At 56.3% G+C, this 22,432-nt stretch overlaps 1 protein-coding gene across 10 annotated transcripts in view; it reads left to right on the top strand.

The window, feature by feature from the left end:
- The window catches only part of DNAH1 (dynein axonemal heavy chain 1), a 77,996-nt gene that overhangs the window by 33,535 nt on the left and 22,029 nt on the right, over positions 1-22,432 (top strand). For all 10 annotated transcript variants that reach the window (XR_011426872.1, XR_011426871.1, XM_070237451.1 and 7 more), the window contains 29 exons: positions 205-360; positions 777-975; positions 1,055-1,308; positions 1,895-2,107; positions 3,650-3,814; positions 4,310-4,431; positions 4,590-4,695; positions 5,276-5,455; positions 6,117-6,257; positions 6,873-7,036; positions 7,271-7,384; positions 8,149-8,337; positions 8,623-8,728; positions 9,448-9,561; positions 10,004-10,153; positions 11,768-11,854; positions 11,968-12,154; positions 15,000-15,091; positions 15,289-15,443; positions 16,577-16,754; positions 17,636-17,830; positions 17,920-18,039; positions 18,295-18,453; positions 18,611-18,718; positions 19,816-19,956; positions 20,103-20,263; positions 20,730-20,887; positions 21,197-21,370; positions 22,157-22,195. Coding sequence is in view for 8 of the 10 variants with exons in the window: in XM_070237451.1 (XP_070093552.1) it covers positions 205-360; positions 777-975; positions 1,055-1,308; positions 1,895-2,107; positions 3,650-3,814; positions 4,310-4,431; positions 4,590-4,695; positions 5,276-5,455; positions 6,117-6,257; positions 6,873-7,036; positions 7,271-7,384; positions 8,149-8,337; positions 8,623-8,728; positions 9,448-9,561; positions 10,004-10,153; positions 11,768-11,854; positions 11,968-12,154; positions 15,000-15,091; positions 15,289-15,443; positions 16,577-16,754; positions 17,636-17,830; positions 17,920-18,039; positions 18,295-18,453; positions 18,611-18,718; positions 19,816-19,956; positions 20,103-20,263; positions 20,730-20,887; positions 21,197-21,370; positions 22,157-22,195 (4,327 nt within the window). In the remaining 2 variants the exon portion in view is untranslated. The remainder of the gene's footprint in view (positions 1-204; positions 361-776; positions 976-1,054; positions 1,309-1,894; positions 2,108-3,649; positions 3,815-4,309; positions 4,432-4,589; positions 4,696-5,275; positions 5,456-6,116; positions 6,258-6,872; positions 7,037-7,270; positions 7,385-8,148; positions 8,338-8,622; positions 8,729-9,447; positions 9,562-10,003; positions 10,154-11,767; positions 11,855-11,967; positions 12,155-14,999; positions 15,092-15,288; positions 15,444-16,576; positions 16,755-17,635; positions 17,831-17,919; positions 18,040-18,294; positions 18,454-18,610; positions 18,719-19,815; positions 19,957-20,102; positions 20,264-20,729; positions 20,888-21,196; positions 21,371-22,156; positions 22,196-22,432) is intronic.

Genomic DNA, 22,432 nt, shown 5'->3' with positions numbered 1-22,432 from the left:
CTCCCTCTGACCTTACTGTGTTACCATGGGCTGGTCAGCCTGCCTGTGATGGGCCAGGAACTTGCTCGCTCCGGGAGAAGAAACTGCCTTCAATACTGGGAGATGTAATGCCCTGGGGGCCCCGGGCTCCCTGGGTGTATGTGGGGATGCATGGGTGCAGCTGGGGCCCCAGAGGTCTCTGAACCCTTGCTCCTTGACCGACAGCTGGTGGTAGCTGGCTTCTCCACCCACGTGGAGATTGCACGAGCACACGAGATTGCCAACGAGGTCCGGAGGGTCAAGAAGCAGCTGAAGGACTGCCAGCAGCTGGCCATGCTCTACAACAACCGCGAGCGCATCTTTGGCTTGCCCATTACCAATGTAGGCCTCCTGTGGGCACACTGTCCCCAACCCCAGGGCTTGAGGAGGATCCATGGCTTTGCAGCCACATCAGAACCCAGCTAACAGGTGGCAGGGCCCTGGCATTTGTGGGGCAGACTGAGCAGGCTGCAGAGAGGAGATAACCCCCCACCCCCACCCCACCATGGCCTTCAGGGCAAGGAGGCTGGCCGGAACCAGGCAGGAGGCCTGAGCGTCAGTGTAGGCTTTGCTCTACCACTCAGAGCCCAGAGCCTGTGGGGGGCAAGAAGAAGGGAGGCCAGGCCCAAGTCCAGGGGAATGGGCTCAGGGACAGCAACCAGGAGCAAGGACAGGGAGAGGACCTGGCCCAAGAAGGAGCAGCATGGAGAGAGACTGGGGAGCACCCCAAGAAAGCCCTGGCTCTTCTGCCCTTGTAGTACGAGAAGCTCTCCAGGATGGTGAAGGATTTCCAGCCCTACCTAGACCTCTGGACCACAGCCTCTGACTGGCTGCGCTGGTCTGAGAGCTGGATGAACGACCCCCTGTCAGCCATCGACGCTGAGCAGCTGGAGAAGAATGTCATCGAGTCCTTCAAGACCATGCACAAGTGTGTGAAGCAGTTCAAGGACATCCCAGGTAGGCAGCCAAGCCAGCCCGTACCCTCCTTCCCAGCCTGTGCCAGCTGCCTCTCACACCTGCCTGCCCTGCTCGGCAGCCTGCCAGGACGTGGCCTTAGACATCCGGGCCCGAATCGAGGAGTTCAAGCCGTACATCCCGCTGATCCAGGGGCTGCGCAACCCCGGCATGCGGAACCGGCACTGGGACGTGCTGTCTAACGAGATCAACATTAATGTCAGGCCCAAGGCCAACCTGACCTTTGCCCGCTGTCTCGAGATGAACCTGCAGGACCACATCGAGAGCATCAGCAAGGTGGCCGAGGTGGCCGGCAAGGAGTATGCCATCGAGCAGGTGGGAAGCCACCAGCAAGCTCACCCTGCCCCACCCAGGCCCTGCCCAATGGCATGGGAGGATGATAGTACTGGGCCCCATCCCCAGGGTCATTCACCAGGCCCAGGGGCTGAGGGGCATTCTATTAAGTGAGTTAATAATGGATGTGAAGGGTTTGGCACAGTGTCCACCATCCCTGTGGCTACCCAGTCTCAAGTTACTTCCTCTCCCAGAAGGAGCTGATAGCGCTACCCTCACTTAACAGCTGAGTAAATTAAGGCTCAGAGAGGTTCAGCAACTGGCCTGGGTGACCTAGCCAGAAAGGGCTAGAACTAGGACCAGAGCTCCTAACCAGCACCTTAGCTGCCTCCCAACCTGCATGTACATGCATGCTGGACATATGCAGCACATGTATGAGAGTGAGTCAGCCTTGAATTCGAACAAGGACTCACGGGGGATTTGTTGACCAGACCAGCTGAGAGTACTTGCCAGAGGGGCCTGAGTGAAAGTCATGGCTGTGCAAAGCCTGCTTCCCTGCCCAGAGCTGGTCAGATAGCACGTGGGCCAGCCCCTTCTCAGGACCTAGCCTGACTCATCGTCACCCCAGGCACTGGACAAAATGGAGAAGGAGTGGTCGACCATCCTGTTCAACGTGCTGCCCTATAAGGAGACAGACACCTACATCCTCAAGAGCCCAGATGAGGCCTCACAGCTGCTTGACGACCACATCGTCATGACCCAGAGCATGTCCTTCTCACCCTACAAGAAGCCCTTCGAGCAACGCATCAGCTCCTGGGAGAACAAGTTGAAGCTGACCCAGGTGGGCCCTCCATGTCCTTCCTTGCCCCTCCTCCACCATCATGGCACCCTGTCCCACAGGCGGCTCTTTATGGTGTTTGAGTGGGGCTCAAAGTGGTGGAGTGCCTTGCCCAAGTTTGCACAGCTTCTGGCTCTGACAGGCCCCTCATTCAGAGGAGAGTGACTAGAATGTGACTCTCCATCTCTGAGGTTCAGCTACTGGAGGAGGCAGTTCAGGACGTAGGGTGGGGCCAGTGTTTGGTCTAAGGCTGCGGCTGAGGAGGCACCTGGGAGCTGCCTGCAGACCTCTGCAGACCTGCCTGGGCTTGGAACAACTAGGACCTCCAGTCCTGGAATTTTCTGAACTGGACACCACGAGGCCCTAAGGCTCCTCAACACCCTCTCCAGCTCTGCCCTGAGACTCCCATTCTCAACTCATTTGGAGCTAGCTCAGGGTGAGGGGGCCAGGGCACTGGGGACTGCCCCTCCTCGGGGCTCTCAAGACCAGGGGTAGAAGTTGTCTTCAGAACCCTGGAGGACTGTCCTGGGGTCAGTCCTACTGGTGTGATTCTCACAGCCCCTTCCCTGGGGCCTTCCTGGGAGCTGTTCAGAAACCTTCAGTGAATGCTGGAAGCCAAGTGAGGAGGGCTTGTCTGTATGTTCCTTGGATCACCCAGGGATGCCTGAGCTGGTCGGCATTGTCCCTGAGTCTCCCTCCTGTGCTCACATTGGCCCCTCCACCTGGAGTTCCATCGCCTCCAAGGCTCAGCATCAAGCAGCCCATGCAGACTCTCCCACACCCGCCTGCAAGGTATTCCCATCAAGGCCCTTGGTTGGTGCCTCTTATAGAGTCCATCACACATGCCAGGCCCTTGGTGGTTCAGAGGCAGGACTGGCCACTTAGTGGGCTGTGGCTCCTCAAGGGCAGGGACCACATCCTGGTCCCCTCTGTTTCTCCTGCTGCCCACATGGGCCTGGCACAGGCCTGACACCGAGCTGGCCATAGCACACATCTCATGAGGAGGAGAATGGTGAATGAATGAGTTTGCATTGATAGGAAAAGACAAAAGATAAATCCTGAAAGGAGAATTTGGAGGCAGAAAGGGAAAGTGGCTTGTTTTAAAGATGTCTCACTCTTGGACTGATGTTTCAGAGAGAATTTTAGAGATCTTAAGCTTGAATTCCAATAAACCTCAGAGAATCCTGGGGTCATAGACCCAAAAGTCTTCCCAGGCAAGGAGGCTGGTTTGGTTTTCCATGCAGTGGGTTTTTTTTCCTCCGTCACTTCAGCATTAGCTGGTTTGGGTGTGGTTCTCTCGTAGGGAAGAGTGGCTCCCGTGGCTCTATTGGAAACTCAAGTGTCCTGTGAGGGACTTGAGATTTCTCTGGAGGGCAGGCATCCAAGCAGCCTCTTTGTTCCCTGGAGCACTATGTCTGACAGTGCCATCATTTCCCCATGAACACTGGCTCTGGTGCCCAGTGTTCTTCCCAGCACTCTGCTGGGGTGAAATGTCTAGGTAGTGGGGGACAGGACCCAACTTCGACAAGTCTATGCCCTTCCCAGGAGGTGCTAGAGGAATGGCTGAACTGTCAGCGGTCCTGGCTCTACCTGGAGCCCATCTTCAGCTCTGAGGACATCAACCGGCAGCTGCCTGTGGAAAGCAAGCGCTACCAGACAATGGAGCGGATCTGGAGGAAGATCATGAAGAATGCCTATGAGAACCGGGAGGCAAGCTCACACGGGGAGGGGAGGGGGCGACTGGGACCACTGAGGGCACTGATCACATTGTTGGGAGCCTCCTGGTTTCTTCTCTACCTGAATATGAAAGACTGGAGGACAAGTCCAAGGCTTTGGTCTTAGCCTATGTCGCTCTGAGTGGGCTCCCCAGTCTTAAGACATGCTCCTCAGAAACACAAGAGTTGATGGTTTTCTCCTTGGAGATTTACAGTCCACATTAGCTTTTTAAAGGCCCTGACAGGTCCTGTAGCAAATCTAACTCCTTGGCTTTGTTTAACCCTCATCTTTTTGATCATCAACTTTTTTCTGTGGGACTGACAGGGGTGATGGGTGCAGCCCCTGGCTCAGGGCCATTTTCCTGCCCCTCTTCCTTCCTCAGGCCCCACTGAGGGTCTCTGGTTGGTGTGGGTGCCCTTTGAGCCCATCTCGCTGCTTCCCAGTTGGACCATACTCACTTCCAGTTTCTCTCTGGCCTGGGCCATGCAGGTGATCAATGTGTGTTCTGACCAGAGGCTGCTGGACAGCCTGCGGGACTGTAACAAGCTGCTTGACATGGTGCAGAAGGGCCTCAGCGAGTACTTGGAGACGAAGCGGAGCGCCTTCCCCAGGTGGGCACCACTTGGCCCGTGCCCACTCTGTCAGTGCCTGCCCACAAGGCTGGCATGTCGAGTGCCCTGCCAGGCCGGGGTGCAGGGATGTCAGTGGTACTGGGGCAGCTGGGACCCAGGCTTCCTGGCCCATTCTCTCAACCCTCTTCCCTGGGCAGATTCTACTTCCTGTCAGACGATGAACTACTCGAGATCTTGTCCCAGACGAAGGACCCCACGGCCGTGCAGCCCCACCTGCGCAAGTGCTTTGAGAACATTGCCCGGGTGGGTAACTGGGCCAGGGGCTCAGGGCCAGGAGCACTGGGGCACCTTCCCAGGGAGAGCAGCTCTTCTGTCACCCCAAGTCCTTTTCGCAGGACATGAGGTGGCAAGTGAGATTCCTGGCCCTCAGAGACACACCTGGGGCCTGCGGGAGGAAGGTCAGCCTCAGAACCCCCAGCTCAGGGGAGCTCATCCAGGGGAACTCTGTCCCTCCAGTACACTGAGGTGCTGGCTTGGTTGAGAAACCCATGAGGCCAGAGGCTCCTGACTCTTCTTGTCCTCATCTTAACCTACAAGGGAGGCCGCAGAGGCCTGTGCAGGAGGGGGACACACAGGGCAGGCTTAGCCTCCTTCCGCAAGTGGGCTGGGCCACAGCAGGTGACAGACAGACCCATCCGCCTGCATGCAGTCAGGGAAGGCCCAGCCAAGACAGATGCTGGGGCGGGGCAGGCCCCCAGGCCCCCTGAGGTAGAGCTCTCTTCTGAAGGTGGAGGACACAGACAGGGCCAGCTCTAGGGCTGTGGGGGGCGGGGCCTCTGGACACTCCCTGGGTAACCCCCACTGTGGTTCTGCCCTGTCACAGCTGCTGTTCCAGGAGGACCTGGAGATCACACATATGTACTCAGCAGAGGGTGAGGAGGTACAGCTGTCCTTCTCCATCTACCCGTCTAGCAATGTGGAGGACTGGCTGCGGGAGGTGGAAAACAGCATGAAGGCCAGCGTGCGGGACATCATTGAGAGGGCCATCAAGGCATACCCCACGGTGAGCTGCACCTCCCAGCATGGCACAGCCTCCACACCTGGTCATCCTTCTGTTTATTCCTTCCTCAGTGCCTCTCCGCTCCATCACGGTGGCTGGGCTGCCTGTCTGTCTCATCCTCAGGCTACGGCCTTGACTGCTGCTGCTCTCAGTCAGCCGGGGGCTCTGGGGGATCCTTGAGGGCTGCTCAGGGAGGAATCTGAAAATACGCTGCACAAAATGAGACTTGCTCCTAACAATAATCAGTTGCTGTTATTCTGTGTCAAGCACTCACTGTGTGCCAAGCCCTGGGCTGGACCTCACCCACATTACCTCTTTCGCCCCACAGTCAGCAGCTGGCCTACAAAGTCAGATCAGAGATGTTTTCTGCCCAAAGGCATGTGATTCACAGGTAGCAGAGTCAGGATTTGAACCCAGGACCACGTGTTCCCCAATCCTGGGCTGCTACCCCTCTGCTTCAAGGTCTCCTCTGCAAAGGAAGTGATGACTCTGCTCACTCCTGAGAGGCCCAGAGCTTAATGGCTTCTTTCCTTTTGAGGTGGAATTAGCAACTTTAGCCCAGAGTTTAAAAGGCCAAAGCACAGATGACATTTAAGGGAAAAAGAGGGTGCAGGATTGGGGCTGGCAGCTGCCTGGGTCAGCCCTGCCCATGTTATCTTCCCAGATGCTCAGGACCCAGTGGGTGCTGAACTGGCCTGGCCAGGTGACCATCGCTGGGTGCCAGACCTACTGGACCATGGAAGTGGCAGAGGCCCTGGAAGCCAACAATCTCAGTAACCGGCTGTTCCCCCAGCTCACCCAGCAGGTGGGAGTTAAGGGGGGCACCATCTGCTCCCCCATATACTTTCACCCCAGGAGAGCCCAGTCCCCCCAGGAGCTTTTTCCTGTATTGATCCTGGGAGACATCTGGGGTTGGATCCAAAGAGCAGAAAGTCAGACACCCCTAAAATGAGTGTCTCCCAACCAGCTGCCAGCAGGAGGGACCGGGGTCTGAGGAGAGCTCTGAGGCCAGGCAAATGCCCTTCTCCTGATGGTCAGTGAGGGAGCCACATAGCTGAGGCCTTCCTGCACTGTCCTACAGGCCATCCTTGCTCTGTGTGCCGCCTCCTCACCACACTCCTTCCTTGAGCTCCTCACTGGGCTCCTCCACCTGTCCTTGAAGGCTCAGATGGCACCATACACTCCATGGAGGCAGATGCCATGCATGTGCCTTCGTTTTTAGTTACTTCCTGCCAGATCTCTCATGTGACCAATGCCTTGCCTGGCCTCCCCCTGCCTGGTCTCTGTACCCTTCCCATCCCAGACTGTCAGAAATCCCCAGTATAGACGGGTTGTCCTGGCAGAAGCCCACCCTCTGTGCAAGGGAGGGAGAGCCTATCCACAGAGTGGCTGTGCCCAACGGTGTCCCCCACTCCTACAGCTCAGTGACCTCGTAGCCCTGGTGCGAGGGAAGCTGTCCCGCATGCACCGGGCCGTGCTGTCAGCACTAATCGTCATTGAGGTCCATGCCAAGGATGTGGTGAGCAAGCTGATACAGGAGAACGTGGTCAGTGTGAATGACTTCGAATGGATCTCACAGCTGAGGTGAGGAGGAAGGGGCCCTGGCCTGGCCACCGCCAGGGCCAGAGCAGCCATAGGAGGAACCAGGGGAGGGTGGAGAGTCAGTCAACAACAGGCTTGCCCTCGAGGCTCTAGGACAAGATGGGCAGGAATGCCTGATGGCCTCATTCCCCAAAAGAACTGCCCCTGCTTAACCACATACCCTGCTAGTGGCCTGTGGTCCCCATTGCCCAGGAACACATCTCCCTGCAATGCCAGGTACTACTGGACGAATAACAACCTGTACATCCGGGCCGTGAATGCCGAGTTCATCTATGGCTACGAGTACCTAGGCAACAGCGGGAGGCTGGTGATCACACCCCTCACTGACAGGTGAGGGTCCCCCTCCCACACGCCCTCCCACACTGGGATCCTCCCTCCGGCTCTGACCGGCTCAGGAGTCTGGGTACCACAAGGCGCAGTCAGTCCACAATGAGCCAGGCCATCAAAGCAGTGCAGGGTTAGGAGCTCGGGCTTCGGGTCCAAAACTGGCTCTGCCCATCACAGGCTGAGCAACCTTGGGTAGGTGACTCAACCCCTCTGTGTCTCAGTTTCCTCTGCAGTTTCTCCAGGGTGGTTATGAGAATTCCATGAGCTGATGGATACAGCTCTAAGCACACGTGTGGCACTCAGTAAGCATCTAATGGTGTGAGCTTTACTATTTTTTATCAGTCAGAGCTCCTTTCAACGTGCCAGAGGATTCATCTTGAGAGAAATAATGGACAAGTCCCTCTATAAAGTGAACAATTCTCTTCTAAAGCAATTAATCACTTCCTCTGGCCATTTAGTAGCAGCTGGATTTTCAAATTGGGTTTTGAGTAAGGGAAATGAAGTGTGACCACAGGCCGGCCATCCCAGCGGGTCCCTGAGCAAGGCTCTACAGGACCACGAGGCGGGGTGGGGGAAGCACGGGGCAAGTGGCCAAGGGCTGTAATGCTGACCCCAGCAGCCAAGGCTGGGCACACCTTGGGCCCTGAGAGGAGGGAAAGGCAAGAGCCGCCTGTCCACGGGGCCCAAGAGGGGAGGCTCTCTCTCCGTGTCTGTGGGAATCCCAAGGACAGTGCGTGGTCCATGCCCACCACCTCTCACTCCTACAGGTGCTACCTGACCCTGACCGGGGCCCTGCACCTCAAGTTTGGGGGTGCCCCAGCTGGCCCAGCCGGCACAGGGAAAACTGAGACCACCAAAGACCTGGGCAAAGCCTTGGCCATCCAGACAGTTGTGTTCAACTGCTCTGACCAGCTCGACTTTATGGCTATGGGCAAGTTCTTCAAGGGCCTGGCCAGGTGAGGCTGGGCATGTGGGTGGCACAGGACAGGGCAGGAAGGCTGAACTCTCCAGGGACACTGCCTGAAGCCTCACAGGGTGATGGAGGGGACGGAAGGAGATAACAGGAGTTGAAGGCTTGGCCCCTGGTGGGCGCTGGGGTGGAGTGGTGGGCAGTGGGATTGTGGCTGAGCTGATGGAGATCGCCAGTGAGGGCTTCCTCCCCAGCAGAGTCACAGGGGGCCCTTGGAGGTGCCAGGTGGGCTTTGAACTCATATCCCCCCAAACCGTCTCACCTCACTTAGTGCTGGGGCCTGGGCCTGCTTTGATGAGTTCAATCGCATCGATATTGAGGTGCTGTCTGTGGTGGCGCAGCAGATCACCACCATCCAGAAGGCACAGCAACAGCGGGTGAGCCTCCGGGGGTGCCACCCCCTTCACACTGCCCCCAAGTCACCCACTCATCGCTTCAACTATACCCACCACGCCCATGCCGCCAAGCAACTCCCCACACTAGTGGGGTGAGAAGCCAGGCACTCAGGCCTGTCCTGAGCCCGGCCTCTCTCATCTCACAAGGGACTGGGTACTTCCGCCCTCCCTCTTTGCAGAGCTGTTGCTGAGGGGGCTTTTGTAGCCAGTTAGGGAGCCCCACATCTTTACCCTACTCTGAAGCAGCTTGCAGGCCAAGCTGCAGTGGATGAAGTGGTCCCTCTCTACATCCTGACCCTTATGGAAAGCCCCAGCCATTTGTTCTTCCTTTAGCCTTGTTCAGAGAGGCCAGAGGTCTTCTTCTGGGGACCTGCTGGGAGGCCGGCAGGTGACCCAATCCCACCCCAGTGGCCTGGGTCCTCATCAGAGCTGAGCTTGCCCAAGTTCAGGGAGAATCAGTGTCAGGAGTTCAGGGTGGAAGGAGTGGAAAGCAGGGGCTACATGAAGACCTCAGGGAGCCAGGACCTGGGAGGCCATGAGGAGCCACTGGGATCAGAGGTTTTAGGCCAGATGCTGAGAAAGGAGTCAACCCACGATCAGGGGTCTAGTTGGGCTGACCAGCTATAGCCAGGACAGGGATGTCAACAGGGGATGAGGGGCCCATGCAGGAAGTGGCAGGTGAGTCAGCCCCTTTCCCGCAGGTGGAACGCTTCATGTTTGAGGGGGTCGAGATCCCACTCGTGCCATCCTGCGCTGTGTTTATCACCATGAACCCGGGATACGCCGGCCGCACTGAGCTCCCTGATAACCTGAAGGTGAGTTCAAGCCCAGGGAGACCCAGGAGGCTTCCCAGGGTACTTGGAAGCACTGGAGCTGTGGCCTGGGCTCAGAGATGTTAAAGCACTTGTGCAAGGACACACAGCTGCTAGACATCAGTGACTGTGATTCCTCATGACAGCCCTTCTGCCCAGGGGTCCTGAGGTCCACCCCAGCCACGGAGAGGAGGCCCCAGGCTTGTCCTCAGGGCTTGGGAGAAGTCAGGGGATAGGTTTAGGTCAACACAAAGGACTGGCTTCTAATGAGCAGAGTGGTGCAAGTCACAGCTCTGGCAGGTGTGGTGCAGAGGGGAATCCAAGCAAGCATCAGTTGGGGAAGAGGGCAGTGAAGCTCCCCTCTGAGAACCAGACAATCCAGAGAGCGAGTGGTGCTCTGGGAGTGGAAGTCTGCTTCTCTGTTCACATGTGCACTGTGTGCCAGGCGCTCTTCCGGCCCGTGGCCATGATGGTTCCAGATTACGCCATGATCGCTGAGATCTCCCTCTACTCCTTTGGCTTCAATGAGGCCAATGTGCTGGCCAAGAAGATCACAACCACCTTCAAGCTCTCCTCTGAGCAGCTCAGCTCCCAGGTGAGGTCCTGTCTGACCGGGTGCCAGGGTCTGAGAGCCGCTGCCTGCCCCCAGTCATCCCATGAGATAGGATTACATCCCCATTTCTCAGCTGAGGACACTGAAGGCCTAAGCAGCTATGAGCCTGGTCAGGCTCATGCAGTGCACAGGGAGCTGGAGCAGGAGCCTACCTGGGCTAGTTCAGATGCAAGGGATGGTCAACCATTAGGAGACCAAGAGCCACACAACCCAGGGCTAAGGATCAAGTGAACCTGGGTCTCATGAGACCAGAGCAGGACAGCCAGGGCCCCCACTCAACCCTCCCAACACCATGGGCCCCCGCTCAGTGTACTGAGCCCAGGTTCTGGGGTAGATGCTCTTGGTCCAGGCGCCAGCACTGGTGGGTGAGCTTTTCTGTTGGTCCATTTTCAGGCAAGCTCTCCCTTTGCAGTGGCAGAGATGAGCCCCAGCTCTGGGCTTACATGCTAACAGCTTAGTTTCTCTTTCCTAATAGTTCCTGAAAAAGTCCTTGGTGTCATCCTAACAGCCCCTCTCTGGGTGACCTGCTCATGCATGAACACCAATCACTGTGGCCAGGGGGAACCATGCTGCCTTTGGGCAGATGGGACCCACCGAAACCCATGGGCTAGAGCAGATGCGGTCTGTTACTGGGAAAAACCCTAGGTGCCAGCACTTCCACATACCCTTCTTTCTAACCATCCACTATCAAAAATGCTCCCCCGACCAGAGCAACTATCCCCACAAGGTTCTGGAAATGCACTTAACCCTTCCCAAATGGCATGACCTGAAGCCAAGCCCAGTCTCTTCATCCAGTTCCAAGTTCAAGATTTCTGGGAAATGTGCTGGTCTATGGGTCAGGTCCAGATATAGCTCTCATGGTCTGGCACCATGGGGCAAAATGAGAAATTTAACTATTTCCAACACACCAGCTAGATAATGGAGAGTAACAGAACCAGCAGCAAAAGTGGGAAAAGCCACAGTGGTATGGCTGAAAGGTGGTTCTGAAGAGATGTTACAAGACTGTTAGAGGGAAGCTCAAAGGCCATTGAGGCCAACCCGTTTGTGGCACAGATGGGAAACTCCTTCGTTCACTTTTTTTTTTGCTGAGGAAGTTTCACCCAGAGCTAACATCTGTTGCCAATCTTCCTCTATTTTGTATGTGAGCCACCGCCACAGCATGGCCACCGACAGACAAGTGGTGTAGGTCTGCGCCCGGGAACTAAACCCGGGCCGCTAAAGCAGAGCACAGTGAACTTAACCACTAGGCCACTAGGGCTGGCCCCCTTCATTCACTTTTTGAACAAAACTCAAGTGTCTCCCTGCCCTTGGCACCAGGCTAGGACTGTGCTGGGATTTCACTGTGACCCAGGCAGAGTCCTCACCCTCAGCCTCACCACCACTGGGATGGTGAAATGGAGGGTGCCAGAGGAGCCCAAAGGAGGGTATCCGGCCCAGGCTAGGGTGTGTGGGTGGTCGCAGATGGCCTGCAGGGGAAATGACATTTCAGCTGCAAGCTGAGTGATGGGCAGGTACCAGGTGGGAGGCAGAGTGTTCCAGATAGAAGCCCTGAGAGGGACAGTGCCCACCCACCCTCCTTCTGTACGGCGGTGACAGGATCACTATGACTTTGGGATGAGAGCTGTGAAGACTGTGATCTCGGCTGCTGGGAACCTCAAGCGAGAAAACCCAAGCATGAATGAGGTGAGCTCCATCCAGATGGGTGCCCGGGGAGCAGGACTCCAGGAGGGCCCCTGAGCAGCTAGAGGGGCATCTGGCCAGGGCCACCCTGAAGGCTCCACTGGCCACTGCTGCAGGAGCTGATCTGCCTCCGGGCCATCCGTGATGTGAACGTGCCCAAGTTCCTGCAGGAGGACCTAAAGCTCTTCTCTGGGATTGTATCCGACCTGTTCCCCACCATCAAGGAGGAGGAAACTGACTACGGCATCCTGGACAAGGCCATCCGCAAGGCCTGTGAGAAGAACAACCTCAAGGATGTGGACGGTGAGCTCCTGGCCCCTCCCCCCACAGTCCTGTGAGTATCCAAGGAGGGGCTGGCTCCGGCCGCCCTGGGGTCCAGGGCAGGGGAACAGAGACAGGGCAGTCCAGTCTCAGGCTCCCTCACATCTGGCCAAGTGTGCTATGGGCCGAGGCTCTCTGCCAAGCAGTCCACGGGGTGGGCAGGTGCCCCAGCTCTGTCTCCACTGGAACACTTTGGGTGATGGGTGTCTAGGAAAAACTGTTTCTCTTTCATTCTCACAACCACAGCACTTCTGACATCTGATGTGTTGGTTTTTCCCTCCACTGACCAATTCCCTGACCAGCTGAGTGTCCTAAAATTCGGTTCAATTCTAACACTAATTGGAGTTAGTACAAACCCCACAGGTTAAGAGCTCAGTCCCACAAGACTACCCCCACTTCAGACGCCAGTTGCTAGTAATGGGTCCCCAGGTTACCCATAACTTCTGTCCGACTTGGCTACAGAGGTTCCCATGACCCCCTCCTCAGGTTTGATCATTTGCTAGAACAGCTCACAGAACTCAGGGAAACACTTACTTACATTTTCTTCTTGTTAGTGCCATCAAGTGGATTCTGTCTCCTAGCTCCCCTATGTACAGCAGAGCAGAGCCCTGCCCAGTCTTTCTGTGCCATCCTCTCACCTTCTGGCGCTATATCAGACAATTCTCTGCTGCTATTCATAGTGTTTTCATGGCCAATTTTTTGGGAAGTGAGTGGCCAGGTCCTTCTTCCTAGTCCGTCTTAGTTGGAAGCTGTGCTGAAACCTGCCCACCATGGGTGACCCTGCTCGTATCTGAGATACCAGTGCCATAGCTTTCAGCATCACAGCAACACACAGCCACCACAGTATAACAACTGACAGAGGGGTGGTGTGGTTCCCTGATTATGGTAGTGAGAGTGTCAAATCTTAACCACTAGACCACCAGGGCTGGCTATACTTCCATTTACTGGTTTATTATATAATAAAGGATATGATAAGGGATACAGATGAACAGCCAGATGAAGAGATACATACGGCCAGGTCTGTCCCCTTGGAGTTGGGGTGCATCACCCTCCCAGCACATGGGTGTCCACAACCTGCAAGCTCCCTAAACCCCGCAGTTTGGGGATTTTTATGGAGGTTTCACCTTGTAGGCATGATGGATTACTAGCTCCACTTGCAGCCCTCTCCTCTCTCTGGAGAATGGGGGGTGGGCCTGAAAATTCCAAACTTCTAATCATGGCTTGGTCTTTCTGGTGACCAGTCCCTTCCAAGGAGCCCACCATCAAGAGTCACCTTCTTACAACTAACAACACTCCTGGCTCAGGAAACTGCAAAGGTCTAGGAGCTCTGGGTCAGGAGCCAGAGTCAGAGACCAGATATTAGGAAAGAAGAGTCTCCTAGCACCTCTGTTTACAAGTTTGAGGAGCTCTGTGTCAGGAACTGGGGGCAGGGAACAATGTATATTTCTTGTTATTTCACAGTGGCAAAGTCGCCTCCCCCAGACCTCTTGCTGTGGCCCCTCCTCCTCCTGCGAGGAGCAGGCACAGCCTTGGGCCTCTCTTGGGCCTTGCTCCTCCCTGACAGAGTCTCTCCTCTGCTTGGGGTGGGAATGGGCCTGGATGCCAGAATTGGGGGAAGATAATAGGCTGTGGCCTGTCTACACCTCCTCCCACCTCACCTCAGCCAATACTCCCCTCTTTTGGAATGAGGGCTCCATCCACAAGCAAAGCTCCTACCCGCAGGCCTTGCTCACACTCTATAGAGCGACAAGCCTGGCATCACTGTGCTGAGGAATGTTTAGGCTGTTCCCAAACTGGCTTGTCACAAAGGCCACCATGTGGCTGGAAGGGCTCTTGGGGACGCCACCCGCAAATGGTCTCTCTGACCCCAACCGTCTTCCCTGAGAGAAGGTGGAGGTCTCAGCCCTGCTACCACGGGGCCATGCAGCCTGAGCTCTTGTCCCTCCAGTCCCCGCCCAGCTGCCCTCCTCTCTCTTCCCAGACTCTCTCAGGGGTCCTTTGCGTGGTAGAGAGATGCTCCTCCAGGAAGTCGCACCAGCCACCCTGGCCATGAGGGGCCCTCTTCAGATATGCTCATGCTGCAAGGCCTGTCCCCCGGCCTCTATTGTTCTTCATTCCAAATGTGGCTCTAACGCCATCTCCTATCCCCTAGGCCCCAGAAGGCCTGTTGAATGAAGCCCCAATCTCTCCCTCATGCCCTTGGGTCAGGTGCGCCATTGCTGAATCATTGGACCTTGTCCCTTTGGCAGGGACCCCCAGACCTGCAGTGCCATAGCCCCACCCCACCACCACCACTCTTGGGCCAAAGTGATGCTGTCATTCCCTGCCCATGTCGGTCTGGCCTTCTGCCTGCAGCTGGCAGCTGGCCCTGCAGCTCTGGTCTTGGTCAGTCAAAACACCTGAGTGACCCTCAGATTTTGTCCCTGGCATTTTGCCTTGTACTGGCCAGCACTTACTTGGGGCAATGCTCTCAGCAGGCTGGGCAGTAGCTTTGCAGCTGAAGTTGATTCTGGGGCCTGTGACGGCTAATATTGTGCAGGCCATGCTGGCTGCCACCTGACCAAGGGATGTTAGGGAGTAATAGTCGTGTGGAAATAGTGGCTGGCATTACAGAGAGTTCCTACTCTGTGCCAGGCTTTGTGCTTAGGGCTTCACTTGCCTCTACCTATGAGGACTGCTGCCGTCCTCATTTCACAGATGAGGAAATGGAGGCTCTGGGAGTGAGGTGACCCACCCGAGGTCATAGCAAGCTAGTGGCAAGCTAGTGGTGAAGGCAGGATCCAAGCCTGTGCTCTGACCCCTGGGCTCCTCTGCCATGTCCCCCCAGGCTTCCTGACCAAGTGCATCCAGCTCTACGAGACCACAGTGGTGCGGCACGGCCTCATGCTCGTCGGACCCACAGGCTCTGGCAAGAGTAACGTAAGTGGAGCCATGGCAGGCAGCCCAGTGCCCGGACATGGGCCTGAGGGCAGTGCCATCTTAACAGGAGTCTTGGCCCCCATTAGTACCTCCTTGGCCTCTAAAATACTCCTCCTGCCCCCTGTGACCTGCTGCCCCCTCAAACCCTACTCTCTGGGGAGCCTGGAGGCTCACTCATGAGCGGCCTGTCTTCCCAGTGTTACAGAGTCCTGGCAGCTGCCATGACCTCGCTGAAAGGGCAGCCATCTATCAGTGGCGGCATGTACGAGGCGGTCAACTACTACGTGCTCAACCCCAAGTCCATAACGATGGGTCAACTGTATGGGGAGTTTGACCTGCTCACCCATGAGTGGTGAGTGGCCCCTGCCTCTCTTTAGTGACCTCCCTGATCCCAGATCCCTGGACGCTGTGGGCCATGCACCCCATCTCCTGCCCCTAGCCCAGTGGAAGGTCGGGAGTCCAGGTTCTGGAGCTCAAATGCTTGGGACTTTACTCACCACCTCTCTTCCTGGGTGAGCTTCCTCACCCTCTGGGCCTTGGTCCCCTCATCCACAAAGCGGGGATAATGATGGCACCATTATTGTGGTCAGGAGAAAATGAGCTTAGTTCATGGAGAGGCCTGGACAATGTGGCACACACCAAGTGCTCGGTGCATGTTGACTGCTGTCCTAACCCCAGACAGGCTGGGGGGCCCTCTCAGGGCCTCTGCTCCCAGGCTGAGGCATTCATGTTAGGGGAAGTGCACTGAGCTGGGAGAAGGGCAGCTGGGTGGAGACCCTCCACAAGTCAGCACCTGAGGGGTTTTCTCTGGGGCGATTCTGTTTCTCCAGAGAAGAAGTCTCCAGTCTCTAGTGAGGGTGTCTGCTTGGCTCCAGTGTTCTAGGAACCCAGTGGGGGACAGGCACTGAAGCCGGGGAGTCACTTGTCTTTCTGAATGTGGGCCTGTCCTGCCTCCCCCATTTCTGCTGAAGGGTCCCATCCATACTCACTCTGGGCTCCTGCATCAGTAGGTGGTGGGTCTGGGGATCATATCAGAAAAATGTGCCCTCTCCACCGCCTTCCCTGGCATTTGTGCCTCTGAAGTCTGAGCCTTCCTGGCTTCTGTGGCAGGAACTAGGTGTAGCTCCCGCTTGCTCTGATAGGTCTTTTACCCCTCTCCATCTCTCTCTCCCCAGAACTGGCTGGACCTCCATTTCTCCTGTTGCCTCCTCCCCTACTTCCTTTTTCTTTTTGGAATATTGCCTTTTATCTTCCTTTAATATAACTTTAGTGGAGAATCAGCAGGGAGGGAATATAAGCACACATTTTCATTACACCAAAAAGTCTCATTTTTCCTATTATAATTTTCAAATGAATGAAGATATTGAAGGAGGTTAAAAAAAGCAAAGCAGGGCCAGCCTGATGACCAGGTTTCCCTGGGAGCCAGCTGTGCTTGCTGCCTTGCCTCTCTGGCGCCTGCAACCCTCCCCTCCCTGGTGGCTGCAGGACAGATGGAATTTTCTCCTCCCTCATCCGGGCGGGAGCCATTGCCTCTGACACCAACAAGAAGTGGTACATGTTTGATGGGCCAGTGGATGCTGTCTGGATTGAGAACATGAACACAGTGCTGGACGACAATAAGAAGCTGTGCCTCAGCTCTGGGGAGATCATCAAGCTCACAGAGGTGCATCTACCTGGCCATTCACTCCGCTCTCCTCTGCTGCTGGGTGGGCCCAAAGGCCACACCATGCTGGCCAGCCTCATCCCCCTCCACCCCTTCCACTGAGGGCCACAGCTGCATCTCAGTCAGTCACAATGACCCAGGAGCCAGCTCCCAGTGCCCCTCCCTGTCCCTGAGCTCCCACACCTCAGTCACGTCCTGCACAGCTGCTCAGTGCTGCCCTTTCAGTGGACGCAATTTCTGTGATGCTCTGAGCCCAGGGCCAGGATGACCACCCCACTGCTCCCCAGTTGATGCTTCCTTGTATCTCCCAGGCCCACTTGCAGCCATGTGGGCCCAGTCTGGGTCAGGTGTCCTGGCATTGTGCCTGGAGTCTGGGGGACAGGTAGTACAGACCTGGCCACAGGGACACCCGCCTTGTGTGAGGGGCAGCTCTTAGAGAAGGAGGGGTATCTCCTGGGCATTAGAGCAATTCACAGTGTCTACACTGAGCTGATCTCTTGAGTCCTTCTGAGAACACCTGGAGGTCAGTGTGAACCTGTGTCCATGTAGACAGGTGTGGGGCTCTGGAACAGAGCACACGGCTCCCATCAGATTTCCCTAGGGCTCTGGGGACCCCCAAATGCCCTGACCCCAAACTGGCCAGAGAGCTCCCAGAAATCTGATTTTGGCTCCTCCTCAGGCTCCAGGGAGGGCGATATTATCAGTTGAGGGCCAAGGGGTTCCTGGGTTGCCCCCACCCCAGCATTGCTCCTGGCCCACAGCCTGCCCCATAGCCTGCCCCTAGTTCCAGGATGGGCAGCCCCTCCCCATGGCCCTGCAGGCCTTTTCTTGGCCTTGGGGGCTGGCGGCTGGCCCACTCATAGAGTTCATCTTGGCACCAGGCAATGACCATGATGTTCGAGGTGCAGGACCTGGCAGTGGCCTCACCAGCCACAGTGTCCCGTTGTGGCATGGTGTACTTAGAGCCCAGCATCCTGGGGCTTATGCCCTTTGTTGAATGCTGGCTGAGGAGGCTCCCTGCCTTACTCAAGCCCTATGAGGAGAAGTTCAAGGCCCTCTTTGTCAGCTTCCTGGAGGTAAGTGAGGCCACGGTGCGCCCAGCCCAGGTCGAGCAGCAGGATGCTGTGGCCACCAGCCACAAGAGCTGAGTGCCCATCCCGTGCAGGACTCCATCAATTTCATCCGGTCCTCGGTGAAGGAGGTGATCACATCAACCAATAGCAACCTGACCATGAGTCTTCTCAAGCTGCTGGACTGCTTCTTCAAGCCCTTTCTGCCGAAAGAGGTACGGCTCTGAGCAGTGGCCTGGGTGCCTGCTCCCTCCTGCCCACTGCTCTCCTTGCCTGGGCCATCTGAGGGCCCTCAATCCCAAGTCCAGTTCCTGGAAGAGAGAATCGGATTGCTCACCTGGGTCGCAGGACCACCCCATCCAGTCTACTGCAGACACAAAACTGATGGAGGATGCCCTCCATCCCCTGGCTTCCTCAAGCTGCTCAGTACTGTTCCTGCCTTAGCCTGATGCTGTCTCCTTTGTCCCTAGGGCCTCAAGAAAATACCCTCCGAAAAGCTGAGTCGCATCCCAGAGCTGATCGAGCCCTGGTTCATCTTCTCCCTGATCTGGAGTGTGGGCGCCACAGGGGACAGCGTCAGCCGCATCGGCTTCAGCTACTGGCTCAGGATCAAGATGATGATAGAAAACGTGAGAGGTGGCAGCCTCCGGGCTGGGCTCCCCGGTCTGGGATGTGTGTGCTGAATGCTGGGGTTCTGGGGCCATCCCCTGGGCCCAGGCCCCCATGGACAAGTAGCCACACAAACTACTTGGCCTTCCAGCCTCTTTTCCTCCTGGTCCCTCGCAGGTGACCATGCCCTTCCCAGAGGAGGGGCTGGTGTTCGATTACAGGCTGGAGGATGCTGGCATCAGCAGCACCAATGACGATGAGGACGAGGAGGAGGAGGACAAACAGGTGACTGTAGGCCCGCCCTGAGGAAACAGGATGGGAGGTCCCCACGGGGTGGTGACTGTCCTCCTCGATGAATAATGACTATAGAGAGGGGGCCATATTGATGGCTATAGGTATGGGGCTGGGGTTATTTGCATCTTCTTATGAATCCTCACAGACCCACAGGGTGGTTATTATTAGCCCATTTTTAGACAAGGAGATTGAGGCTCCGAACAGTCACACCCAGCTAGTCAGTGGCAGAGCTGGACTTGAACCTTGGACTTGGAGATGTCAGAGTGCCTTCCTTCCCAACCAAATGCACTACTTCTTCCGTGTTGATGCTGAGCCCAGGGATGAACCAGCTTGTTTCTACTTAAAAGCCCCTTTTACCCAGGGGCTGTGCTCCCCAAGGTCTGGGGAACAGCCCACGTAGCCTGCCTCAGTGTCCCCATCCCTCCTATCAGCCAGCGAGGGCTCCACAAGTCTACCCTCATTCAAGGATCAGGACTCTAGCCCAGGAGGAGGAGGGGACAGAGAGGCCTCCACAGGGATGGTCACCATGCAGGGTCCTGCTGGGGATCTCACAGGGCAAATTTGAGTCTAACGGTCAAAACTGTCCCCAGTGGGACATGTTGGTTTGATCATAGTAAGCCCCCCAATCAAGGAAGATCTGTAAGTTGGATTATGGCTGTGGGTGAAGGGATGGTGGGAGAGACAAGGCCAGGTGACCTCTCAGCGTCCGGGTGATGCCAGCACCCATGGTTCTGGCCCCCACACCCTAAACAGCAAAGACCTTTGCATTCTGGCTTGTCCAATTCCCAGAGGACCTCCTTCCTACGGAGACCCAGGGACTAGCAGTCCCTAGGGAGCCCCCACTGGAGGCAGCTGCATGCAGGGAAGCCTCAACCTGGGTAGCGGTGTGCAGAGTCATCCATTTCTGGTGGTTTGTTCTGGAAGTCCCCCACCCTGTGTGGAGAGGGGGCATGGTGCTTCTTATTTCTGTCAGAAGCAGCCCCTCACCTGGGCCCTGGCAGTGCAGCAACTTTCCCTCCTGGTGCACTTGGCAAGGGTTTGGGTGGCAAGGGGTTCCGGGCCCACCCTTGAGCCACCTATGGTTCCAGGTTGCCTGGGTAAAATGGATGGATTCCTCGGCTTCATTCACCATGGTGCCAGACACCAGCTATTGTAACATTATCGTGCCTACCATGGACACCGTGCAGATGTCCTACCTGTTGGGCATGCTACTCACCAACCACAAACCTGTGAGTGCCTCATCACGTTCTGCCTCACCCCACACCAAGGCCCAGGTCAAGGGGGTAGCTGGTCTCCCACATTGACAGGGTGGCATCTCCTACTGTGCGCCTGGCCCTGTGAGAGCACTCAGCCCACGTGATCTCTCCTCTTCCAGGTGCTATGCATCGGGCCAACGGGCACGGGGAAGACCCTCACCATCTCCGACAAGCTCCTCAAGAACCTGCCACTGGAGTACATTAGCCACTTCCTCTCCTTCTCAGCCCGCACCTCGGCCAACCAAACCCAGGACCTCATCGACAGCAAGCTGGACAAGAGGCAGGCACCCCTCACTCCTTTCCAGGCCCCAGTGTCTCCCTAGTCTGGCTGAACCAAGTGCTGTCTCACCTCCCCACCAAATTATGCTCTTGGGTTTGCCAGAAACCTCCTGGGCTCCCTTGCAGACTGCTCTGGAGCCTTCTTCCATCAGGAATTCCTATTGAGCCCTTCCTATTGAGCCCTCTTGAGCCTGGGGCTCATCCCAGGCTGGGCACTCGGATGGTGCCTGTTATCCATCTACCTGGAAGGCAGGACTCATGTTGAGGGAGCCCAGACTGAGAGCAGCCAGGTGTGACATCTCAGGATGCTCAGGATGGGACAAGGGGCTGCTCAAGAGATCCAGCAAATTGGAGGAGGCTGAAGTACATGAGGGTTTCCCAGAGGTGGAGATGCCGTCCTGCCATCCCTGGATTCACATAGGACCTGGTGCCCATGGGTGCTGGGCTCATGCAGTCCCTCTCCATAGGCGGAAGGGTGTGTTCGGGCCTCCTCTGGGGCGCAACTTCATCTTCTTCATCGATGACCTGAACATGCCAGCCTTGGAGACATATGGCGCCCAGCCGCCCATTGAGCTATTGCGCCAGTGGATGGACCATGGTGGCTGGTATGACCGAAAGATCATCGGTGCGTGCCAGCCTGTCTGGGTCAGCGAGACATGGGCGGGGTGTCCATAATGCATGGTAGGCACAGAGCCCAGGGCTCACAGTACTTTTAGAGGCCGACAGAAATGTTTTAGTTTCTTTTAAAATCAGAAAGAAAATGAATTTTTAGGTCAAAGAAAATTTTTAATGTATAACATTAATATATTTGTCTTTATGCCAATACTGTCGTGAATTATAATTTTTTAATATTTTGTTATGGAGGAGGAGGCCCACGAAATTCATAATGCAGCCCTGGGCAGAGTCCCCTCCTCACTTCCTGCCCCCACTCTAGGAGCCTTCAAGAACCTGGTGGATATTAACTTTATCTGTGCCATGGGCCCCCCGGGGGGAGGCAGAAATGCCATCACCCCGCGGCTGACACGCCACTTCAACTACTTGTCCTTTGCTGAGATGGATGAGGTCAGCAAGAAGCGCATCTTCTCCACCATCCTGGGCAGTTGGGTGGGTGAGTATTGGGTGGGAGCGGGGGAGGCCATGGGCAAAGGCAGAAGCCCAGGCCAGTTAAGCTACGCCAAGGACAGCTGGGCAGCTGCTGGAAAAAGCGAAGTGGCTCACCTCAGTCCTGGCTTCACCCCTTACTCATCTATGTTACCTTTGGCAAATTCATGAGCCTCTTTCTGAGCCTCAGTTTCTTCATCTGTAAAGTGGGTGATAATGTTAGTGTCCGTCACCCCAAGTTGTGAAGGTTAAATAAGACGTTGCATGAAGAGCATCTAGCATGAAGCTTGGTACATGGTGACTGCTGAATATATGATATGTACACATATGCATTCACCTGCATAAGTACACACGAATATGTTAGTACTTGCTCAGAAACTCTGGTGGAAAGATGTTACTTTTATAAATCAGGAAAAGCCACCAAGATCGAATGGGCAACGTGGTGCTGATCTTCCACAGGGCTTGGGGAGAAGTCTGCCCCAAAATGCAGTTTCCCCTTACCACCCTGCATCTCACCAAACACACTCTGACCGTTAAACTCCATTTGGCACTGTGCCAGCTGATGGGTGGCGGGAGTCAGGCCCTCCCTCCTCTGGCCTGGTTCACCCTGCCCCCAAGGACCACAGGCCAGACCTTGCCTACATGCCCACCTTGGGCTGGGGACCACATTGCTCTGAGGAGGCGGGTGGTTGGTGACTGCTCTGGGAGCTGCCCACCTGGGCACAGCCGGCCGAGGTGGGCAGCAAGGGGCCTACCTAACTCCGAGCCCTGTGTTTCTCCCTCAACCCTCTAGATGGACTCCTTGGAGAAAGAAGTTACAGGGAGCCCGTGCGTAAGTGCACACTTGGGCAGGGCCTGGGAGGGCCTGGATGGTCAGGGGATGCTGATTCCAGGGTGAGCCCTGGGGTCTGGGTGGGTGTGGCTAAGGCTGGGGTCTAGGGGCCACAGTGAACCATCCTCAGGCTCATGTGGACCACTGCTAGAGCAAAGGTTAGCACCGGGGCCAACAGCCTCCGTAGGCTCATTCACCCATTCTTATAGCCAGTCTGACCCATAGTAGAAGCAAAGT

Source organism: Equus caballus, chromosome 16, assembly GCF_041296265.1.
Source record: "Equus caballus isolate H_3958 breed thoroughbred chromosome 16, TB-T2T, whole genome shotgun sequence".
NCBI classification, from domain to species: Eukaryota; Metazoa; Chordata; class Mammalia; order Perissodactyla; family Equidae; genus Equus; species Equus caballus.
Note: the sequence above shows the minus strand (reverse complement) of the source record. Positions and strands in the feature narration are given on the sequence as shown.